Raw genomic sequence first — 9,047 nt, 5'->3', positions numbered from 1 at the left:
GTCGCCGCGCCATCGCAATCTGGACGGCGACAGCGTCCTCGACCTCGCCCAGCTCTACGCGCAGACGAGCATCGTGACGCTGCTTCTGCGGCACGAACGATCCCAGCGCACTAGTGTGGGGGCGCGTGGGCTCAAGAGCCGCATCCAGCACCTTCGGCAAGGTTCCGCCGCATACCGCAGCCCCAGCGACTGCATCGACTTTGACCAAATCGAATCGCGCATCTCGCTTCTGAAAGTCCGCGCCAGCGAGCAGTGTCTGCGGGCGTCCATGGCGTCGACGCCCGCGTCTTCAAGCGAGGACGAGCGGTTCCGGTCCTTCTTCTAGTGTCATCACAGTATATATATATCAGTATTTAAGTCGACGTTTTGTGTTCCATGTTGACCGTTTCAACTATGCGATACGCCGAGTTCTAGTAGCTAGGCAATGAGACAAACCCACCGCCCCCAGAAGGTCCTCTTCCGCCGTACCGGCAGCTCGCCATCACGCCAAGACTTGAACACCCTCCACGCTCGGCAGAGTGGAAGGTCCCTCACGATCCCAACAACAACTCGTGACGTTCAAGTCTCAGATTTCAATCCACGACAAGTAGGACCATGACGCCATTGCAAGGTGGTATTGATGTAGTGACAACTGAATGTTTCTTGTCCAGGCCTAATAAGCAACACGGGTCTCCTCTCGCAGTCCGTGGTGCACGGTTAGCTCAGCGGCAAGGTGGTTCTGACCTGCGACCACGACCGCGGGCGGGACCACGGCCGACAAGAACGCGCCGTCGATGCTTCGCTCGTCAGCTACAAGCTACAGAAGGCATCACTCAGGGGCTCAACCTTGTACGATGACAAAACTCTACCGTCGCAATGAACGCGAGCATCGACGGCTGCAGTGTCAGCAACGTCGTCGCCACGACGAACACGAACGTCTCGAGGGCATGTGCCGGGCTCACGTGGCGCGGCAACGGCACGCTGAGCGACGGACGAAAGACGCGCAGGAGCAATTTCTGCGCGGACGCCACCGCCCGTGCCCCTAGCCCTTGATGAAACACTAACGCGATAGCACACAAGGCAATACCATGCATGGCTTCGGGGTCCTTCCAGTAGGCACTGGTCATCGCCGCGCTCAAAAGGAGAGGGAGGAGCGTCCAGTCGTCGTCGCCTGCACACGACTGGACTGCGGCGACGACGTCGTCCGGTGCATCCCGACCACGCGACGGCGGCTACATCATACCATCACAATGACAAGCCTTCCACGATGTGTGACACCTGCGACAAGGCAACTGCTTGCGACGCCATGTCGAGGCTCGTGTGCAAGTGCAGCGCGTGCCCGATTGCAGCCGTGTGATGCGTCACCTATGTCATCGATCGAAAGCTTTACTTACACGCGTTGGTCGGTACCTTGTCCAAGGTGGCCATCCGCTTCACCGCGGTCTTGGGCGCTAAGAGGAGGCTCTTGCCAAACTCGGTTAGCGCATCACGGTCCAAACTCAGGCAGTGCTGCAACTGCGCGATGTGTTGTCCGATAAAGTCGCGTATCGCTGCTTGAAGGACGTGGCAGCCGTCGACACCGACGATCGCGATCAGTGCTTGCAGCTGCAACGGCGTCGCGAGGTCGTTGGCGTCGAGTCCGTCGAGCTTTCGGTAGGCCACACCGTCGCGCCGGGCATAGCCGTCATCGAGCCAGACGAAGGGGACACCGCACGCTCCGTCGTCGGTGGGCGCCAGCGCGACGAGAAAGCGGAGGTAGAGACGCGCCATGGCCTCGACAAAGCGCAGATTCCCATGCTGCGTGTCCTCGACAGAGGAAGAAGAAGGCGCGCATTCGTGCAGCCGTCGCGAGGCCATCGTGCCATCGTAGCGAGCAAAGCAACGGCGAAACACTTGCAGCCGCGTCTGCATCGTACGCGGCGGCGTCATGGCCGTCACCTACCGACGCTGATCCTTCCGAGACGAGGAAAGGACCCACCATGTCCCGCAGGAGAGACGTTAGCACGGACGACATCGCCGCGCCAAAGAGCGTGCTCGGATCCAGCGTCGCGTTCTGAAGGACAATGACGCTGGACGTTTGCAAGGCAACAAAGAGCAGTGGAAGCGCCTGCAGTGCACGTCCCCCAGACGCTGTCGCACCATCCCTAACATGGCATTGAAGCTCTGAAAGACGACGAGGTGGATACCGTTGTGCGACCTCAAGCGCGAGTGCTTGCTCGAACGCCGACCGCAGAAGCGCCTCGAGACCCCGCAGCCAGTCGTCGGCGAGGCGCGTGGCGAGGGCTTGAGAGTGCGTGGCCACGGCGTGCATAATGTTTAATGTCATTGCTGGCTGCTCCGCGATCGCCCACGCAAAGGCGCTGCGCAACGACGATGGATAGAACGCGAGCTACACGACAGTCAGTGCACCCATGTACCTCATGACGTACCAGGCCAAGGTCCGTTGCGTGCGCGAGGCTAGCTGCAATCCACGACAGATTCGCCCGGCGGGCGTTGGCATCGATCGCGTGCATGGCAGCGACAAAGGGCTCGTCCACCGTCACCTAGACAGGCATGACGACATCCCATTCTCCAGCTGCCCCGTACCCCGCTGCAGCTCCAGTAGACGACCACTTTGGCCCAATTGGCGCTAAAGGCATCGAGCGCTTGGTCGCTGCCGTCACAATCGTCCATCGACAGTACGAGCGGACGTGTGGCGGCGAGGATCTCGACCACGCGAGGGTCCACGGCCGCGTCGGCGGGGACGTCGGGCACCGCGGTCGAGGCCAGCATCCGCTTGTAATACACCTCGACAAGCGAATGGGATGGCTGCGTCGCTGCCTCCATTCGCTGCAAGAGCGAAATTAGACAAGCGAGCTGCCGCGGGTCCTGGAAGCTCGCTTTCGCGTGGTGCTTGGCCTTGACGTGCGCTGGCGCTGCTTGCTGGGCGTGGACGAGGTACCACTGCACCTCGGCGCGCCCCACCTGCGCCATGGCCAGCACCATCTAGCCCACTCTTCGCTACCAGCCGCAGGCATCTATATAGATTGGTACCGGGTAGAGCGGTCCGAGGAGCGACTTGTCGAGGGCCAAGAGGTGCAGGACGCTCGAGAGACTCCAGATCAAAATGCGCGCCGATCCGCGTGACGATACCCGCTCGTCGATGTCGCACGCTTGGCAATGCGACTAATACAAGCAGTGGAGGCGGACGGCGTCGGACGGATGGAGCGTGTACCGAAGTGACTTTCGGAGCTTGGCGTCGAGGAGCTTGGCCACATCGGCGAGGACCTCGTGCACCGAGAGCGTCTACATTCGACGTTAGACGTGTCGCGAGGTAGACACAGACGAGGTCCTCGGCGAGCACGAGGCCGAACAGCGTGCTGCCAACTGCATCAAATGCGGCCATGCCCCGTGGCTGCGCCAGCTCCTCTAGAGACACCACCATTTGCACCATATACGTCGCGAGATGCTTACGAGGACACGTCAAGGCGGTCAAGACGACATATTCATCGATGGCGTCGTGGGAAATGAGGTGCTCGTAGACCTACAGAACCCACGGACGTGGCCACGCGCCACTCCAGTTTGGCACGCATGTACCGCCGCATGGTCCAAGACGCCAATGGCGGCCTTCTCGAGGTCAAAGCAGCCTTGGTTGCGCAGTGCAAGGAGGTCCCGCGAGCCCGCGGTAGCTTCGTAGGCCGACCACACGAGCGGGCCGAGCTTGGGCGCGATCTCGTCCTTAAGCTCCGTCTGCAGCGCCCGCCACGGATGCTCGGCAAAGCCAAGCACAAACGACTCGACGGCATGGTCGAGCGCGCCGTGGAGGCCGAGGTAGCCGCGGACGTCGACCTGCGTCGCCCAGAGCACGTGCAGCTTGACGTAGGTCGCAAACAGCTGCAGGAAGCGTCCCATGAGCTCCGGGTGGACGCCAAACTAATACGAGCGGTCAAGCGATGCATCTTCCGAAGATCCGTACGTGCAGAGTCGAAAAGTCGACGCAGACGCTGCGAAGCACGCTCAAGGCCGCGAGCTTCCAGTCCAGCAGCATCGACGTGGTCGTGTACAGCTCGTGGAGCGCCGGACCGAGGCTCGCCTTGGCCTGCGTGAGCAGCTCCATGTCCTTCTCTTTCTCGAGCCCGTGGCTCGGGTAGGCTTTCGCAAGTGCCTTGCGGAGGCGGTCCATCTCGGGTGGCAGCGACGCATTCGTGAGCGGCGCCATGGCCCGCCGCAGTGAGCCCACGAGGCCGTCACCGTGCGCCTGGAGGTACGCTAGCTGCGAGCTCAGCATCGTGACGCTTCCGTATATCGCGATCTTTCGGCCAACGGATCGGTATCTCGTTGAGCCAAATAAAGTACATTGACAGCCTTCTTTGGTTTAACTTGGTTGTGTCTACATCTACTCTACGCCGTCGTCTGCTGACTCGGTCGCCCCGAGCTAGGTCGGCCCGAGCTCGGTCGGCCGGAGCTCGGTCGCCCGGTGCTGCCCGGCTGGCTCGGGCGCCCCGAGCTGGCTTGGGACGGCCGCGAGCTGGCGGTGGTCACCTCGTCCCACTCGTACCCGAGCACGCGGGCAAGGAACCCGTTCTTCGCTTCGTTCTTGACGCTTCGGAGCTTGAAGACGCCGTGGCAGGTCCGGCACACGCGCTGGTTGTCCATCACGGGCTTCCCGCCGGAGGTGACGCGGCCGGGAAAGTTGGCCGGGAACTTGTACAGCTCGATATGAAAGGACGCGCACTCGGTGCAGCAGACGCGGCCGCAGTGCTTGCAGTGGTGCCGGCGGTGGCCAAACTTGAACGACCGGAGACACACCATGCAGCTCTTCTTCTCCTTCTCGCTCATCCAGAGCGGCGGCGACGTGATCGCGTTGATGAGCTTCTTGAGCCGCGCGTTGTCCCGCTGCGCAAGCTCAATGACTCGGACGCCGTCCTTGTCCGTCGCGTTGAGCTGCGCACCGTACTTGATGAGCATGCACGCCACGTCGAGGAGGTCCCGCTCGACGGCCACGTGGAGCATCGTCGAGCCATCTAGGAGCGCAACGGACGGACTCGCGCCGGCTTCGAGCAAGATCTCGGCGATCGTCGGGTCCGTCTGCCGCGTCGTCATGACGTGGACGACCAGCGGCGTCTGGTGCCGAGCGTTCGGCGTGTCGACCGTGGCGACTGCGCCGTGTTGGAGGAGGAACTGCAACAAGCGCGGTCCGTTTTTGCGGTCTTTTGCGACCGCAAAATGCAGCACGTTGTTGCCGTTCCGGTCCTGCTTGGTGATGAGTTCCCGGATCATCTTGGTCTTGCAGAGCTCGTTGATGATCGTGTACTGACCCTTCCGGACCGCGAGGTGCAGGGCTGTCTGTCCGTGTTTGGGCTCGCAGTAGAGCACGTCGCAGTGGTAGTTGAGAAGCGCGCGGACGACGTGGAGGTCGCCACGGTCCGTGGCTTCCAGTAAAACGGTCCGTCCCGCGTCGTTGACAATGTTGGGGTTGCTACCGGCCTCGAGCAGCATGCGGGTGATGTGCGGATCCCGCGCGAGATGCAGCGGCGTGTTGCCGTTGATATCCGGCGCGCAGAGGTCTGAGTCCCAGTCGATGAGCAGCCCGACGACTTCGAGGTTGTGGTGCATCGCTGCCGTGTGCAGTGGCGTGCGCCCGAGCGAGTTGGTGGCCAGCACGGACGCGCCGTTCTCTAGCAGCGTAAACACGTCTTGTTCGTTGCAACAGTTGGCCGCGAGGTGCAGCACGGTGTCGCCTGGCGTCTTCTCGACGACCCGCGGTTCTTGCTGGAGGTATCGCAGATCTTGGTCGACACCGTGGTTGTAGTCCTTTGTAAACCGAAACTTGTACGGGCCTTGCCGCCCCGTCGTTTGACGGATCGTGTCCTCGTCGTCGCCGTCGTCGTCGTCCGACTGAATGTCGAGCGACGACCGGGTCGAGTCGGACGGCGGCGGCGGCGCCAGCCGCTTGGCTTCCTCGGCGGCGGCTTCGTCACGCTTGATACGCTCGGCCTCGTCGACGCGCCGCCGCGCCCGCTCCATGCGCTCGAGCTGCTTGAGCTTCTCCCGCAGCTCCCGCACGCGCCGGTACGCGAGCCAGCGCCGCCACATGGACTGGAGACGCAAGACGGCGACGCGCGCGCGTTGGTACATGCGCTCGGCCATCACGCGGCGCCACGTGCTCTGGATGAGCACGACAAACTCGCCGTAGCGCTTGGCGAGCTGCGCTTCGACCGACTGGATCGCCGTCCGCCGGAAAAACACCTTGGTCAACCCGACTTGGATCGACTTGGCGTCTGCAATCGACGCGCTCAAAAAGTCGACAAGGAGGTCCGTGCCGACCTTGCGCTCGGCCTGCGTCGACGTGGCCTCGTCCCCAAACGACTCGGGCACTTGCTTGAGCACGTGGCCGGGCCCGAGCGACCGGTACCGCTTGATAAACTGCGCGTGCGTGATGCGGACAGGGTACCCGGCGCGGTTGACGCGGACCGCTTCGAGGACGCCGCCGGCCTTGAGCTGGTCGCAAATGCGCTGCGCGTTGAAGAGGCCTTTTGTGTTCTTGTCGTTGGGCTTCAAGCAGCGCACGTACGAGCACGACGTGCTCTGGATCGTCGTCATGAGCGACCGCAGCTGCGTGCGAAAGTGTGTCCCGACGCTTGTCTTGGCGGCCGCGCCCTTCTTTAGAATGCCGCCTTGTCGCTGCTTGTTGTGCTTGGCCGTCGTCGGCGCCGGCGTCTCGTCCTTCACAAGGGTGCGCAAGAACGCGTTGCCCGAGTGCTTGACCAAGAGCGCGAGCTCCGAGTGCAGCGTGTCCTTATTTTTCTCGCAAAAGCCGTACGTCTCGTACGCAACCCAGCCCGCATAGTGCTGGATCGCAAAGATGTGGTTGGCCTTCTCTGTGTTGTTGGCACGGAGGTACTTGGACGCTTCGTGGGTCTTATACAGCTTCCGCGCAAAGTTCTGGTCGTTGCCTTGGGGCAAGATGCACTCTTCGTCGAGCATGTGGAAGACGCCGACGGGCTTGGTGTCGAGGAGCTCGAGGCACGGGCGGTTGCTCGGAAAGTTGACGAAGCTCCACGCAATCTTCTCGCGCTCGTACTGCTGCTGCTCTTGGGCGAGGACCGTCGCGTTGAAATGCTCTTGGAGCGTCTCGTTGGCGTAGTTGATGCAGAGCTGCTCAAACGAGTTGGTCAAAAGGTCTTCGAACCCAAAGATATCGAGAACACCGATGAAGCCCGCGAGGTCGCCGTCTTCGTCGTGGTCGATGGTCGCATTGATCTGCTTGACGAGCCAATTGAAGAGCTTCCCGTACACATACCGCGAGAGCGCGTCGCGGTTCTGGTCCGCGACCTCGGGCTGGAGGCCGATCGAGTACGTCTCGTCGCGGGTCGTAATCTTGCGTGTGCAGAGTGCGACTTCCAGCGACGCTCGATCCACCTCGAGGTACGCCATGACTTGGCCCACGGCCGTGGTGACGCGGTCGTCGTCCTCAAAGAGCATCGAGCCTTCGTCATGGCCCGATCGCTTGGACTGGAAGGCGAGGTTGCCCATGTGCAAGACCGTCGCGACCGTAAAGACAATGCTGGCGACGGCATCGTCCTCAAACTGCATGGTCTCCATGGCCTCCTTGAGCAGCGCAAACTGCTTGACGTCGTCGACGCCGTCCTTGCGCTTGATGCAGTCGCTTTGGTTGAGGTAGTAAAAGTCCTTGGGCTTTCCGAGGGCGAATTGCGCCTTCTCGGCGGCCGACGCGCCCGCGAGGAGCTCGTAAAACACGTGGTAATTGCGCTCGTTGGGCGACTGGGACGTGACGCGGATGCTCTCGAGGAGGTACACTTGGATCGACGCGCCAATGAGGACGCCGTAATGATCAAACTGCATCTGGATAAACTTGCCAAAGCGGGACGAATTGTCGTTGCGGATTGTCCGGGCGTTGCCAAAGGCTTCGAGGATCGGGTTGGACGAGAGCACTTGGCTCATCACGTCGTTCTGGCCGACGTTGATGTTGCGCATGCTCTTGTTCTGCGAGACCGCGGCGAGGTACTTCATGATGAACTTGGTCGTCTCGGTCTTCCCGGCGCCCGACTCGCCCGACACGAGGATGCTCTGGTTGGACGCGGTACCCGTGAGCGGCGCCGTGAGGCTCCGGTACGCCGAGTCGGCAATGCCAAACACGTGCGGTGGCATCGTCGACTCTTCGTCGCCGAGCGCGAGGAGCGCGCCGTGCCGAATGTATTTGCGGATGAGCTTGTCCGAGTAGATGCCAATATCCTGGAATGGGTTGACGGCCAAGAGAATCTCGCCTAGATCACAACACGCGTGAGCTCGAAAGAGGTGGCGATCATCGACGACCTGTGAGGGTATAAATATCGTTGATCGTGAAGCGCTCCTTCAACGTATGGCAAATGCCAGGCTCGTGCAAGTGCGGCAGTCGAATCAAGTCGTCGACGAGGTCCTACACGTGATTCCATGAGGCGAGGCTTGGGCGGAGGCGGCTACCATGTCGTAGTTGTTGGCGAGCTTGATCGTCTCGTCGGTCGCGTCTTCAATCGCGGCAATGTTGACGTCCATGGCGAGGTGGCCGCGGCCCTGGACCTCGACGTCGATGGCTGTGAGGCCGGAGCTCGACGCCTTGGCGATGGACCGGACGGTCGCCAGGGTCCACTCGTCGTCCTCCTTGATCCAGACGCCGACCCCGACTTCCATCTTCGTCGTCGGCCGCCGGAATTATTATGGTGGCGCTTGTGACCTAGCGTCGAACGAGTTTTGGCCAATCAGAACGCGCGCGCCAAGTGCCACCCGGCGAGTTATAACATCCGGAGCCGTTCGCGCGTTCCGACTGCGCCAAGTAGAGCGTGACGAGTCGTTCGACGCCTTCCTATCCACGCCGTAGAAGCCCAGGTTGAAGCTGCGTCTTGCAGCTTTTTGACGTACGCGGGCTCGATGCCGCAGCGTGCACGACGGGAAAAACGTGTTATAACAGTCGTGGCATCCCCGGGAATCCTTCAAACGGCAAGTGGTCTGCAATATTGTGACACGTTGGAAGGACCAAGGCGTTTACCAATCCGAGAGATCGAGCATCTCGGACGACATGACCGCGCTTC

General features: G+C 61.7%; 2 protein-coding genes across 2 annotated transcripts; both read right to left on the bottom strand.

The window, feature by feature from the left end:
* Positions 1 to 593: 593 nt before the first annotated feature.
* Positions 594 to 4,297, bottom strand: SPRG_02723 (hypothetical protein). The gene is made up of 16 exons (XM_012341313.1): positions 3,935 to 4,297; positions 3,556 to 3,891; positions 3,433 to 3,502; positions 3,305 to 3,387; positions 3,194 to 3,264; positions 3,112 to 3,144; positions 3,013 to 3,064; positions 2,566 to 2,964; positions 2,409 to 2,522; positions 2,166 to 2,368; positions 1,958 to 2,123; positions 1,390 to 1,917; positions 1,258 to 1,344; positions 1,067 to 1,211; positions 849 to 1,021; positions 594 to 789 (listed from the first exon to the last, which is right to left on the bottom strand). The coding sequence occupies exons 1-16, from the start codon at positions 4,244 to 4,246 to the stop codon at positions 697 to 699; spliced, it is 2,865 nt and encodes a 954-aa protein (XP_012196703.1). The 5' UTR covers positions 4,247 to 4,297; the 3' UTR covers positions 594 to 696.
* Positions 4,298 to 4,317: 20 nt separating this feature from the next.
* SPRG_02722 (hypothetical protein) lies at positions 4,318 to 8,661 on the bottom strand. Its single transcript, XM_012341312.1, has 3 exons — positions 8,443 to 8,661; positions 8,296 to 8,398; positions 4,318 to 8,246 (listed from the first exon to the last, which is right to left on the bottom strand). The coding sequence occupies exons 1-3, from the start codon at positions 8,647 to 8,649 to the stop codon at positions 4,360 to 4,362; spliced, it is 4,197 nt and encodes a 1,398-aa protein (XP_012196702.1). The 5' UTR covers positions 8,650 to 8,661; the 3' UTR covers positions 4,318 to 4,359.
* Positions 8,662 to 9,047: the final 386 nt, after the last annotated feature.

This window comes from Saprolegnia parasitica, assembly GCF_000151545.1.
Source record: "Saprolegnia parasitica CBS 223.65 unplaced genomic scaffold supercont2.7, whole genome shotgun sequence".
In the NCBI taxonomy this organism is placed as follows: Eukaryota; Oomycota; class Saprolegniomycetes; order Saprolegniales; family Saprolegniaceae; genus Saprolegnia; species Saprolegnia parasitica.
The sequence above is the reverse complement of the archived record's forward strand: the minus strand, read 5'-3'. Positions and strand labels throughout refer to the sequence as shown.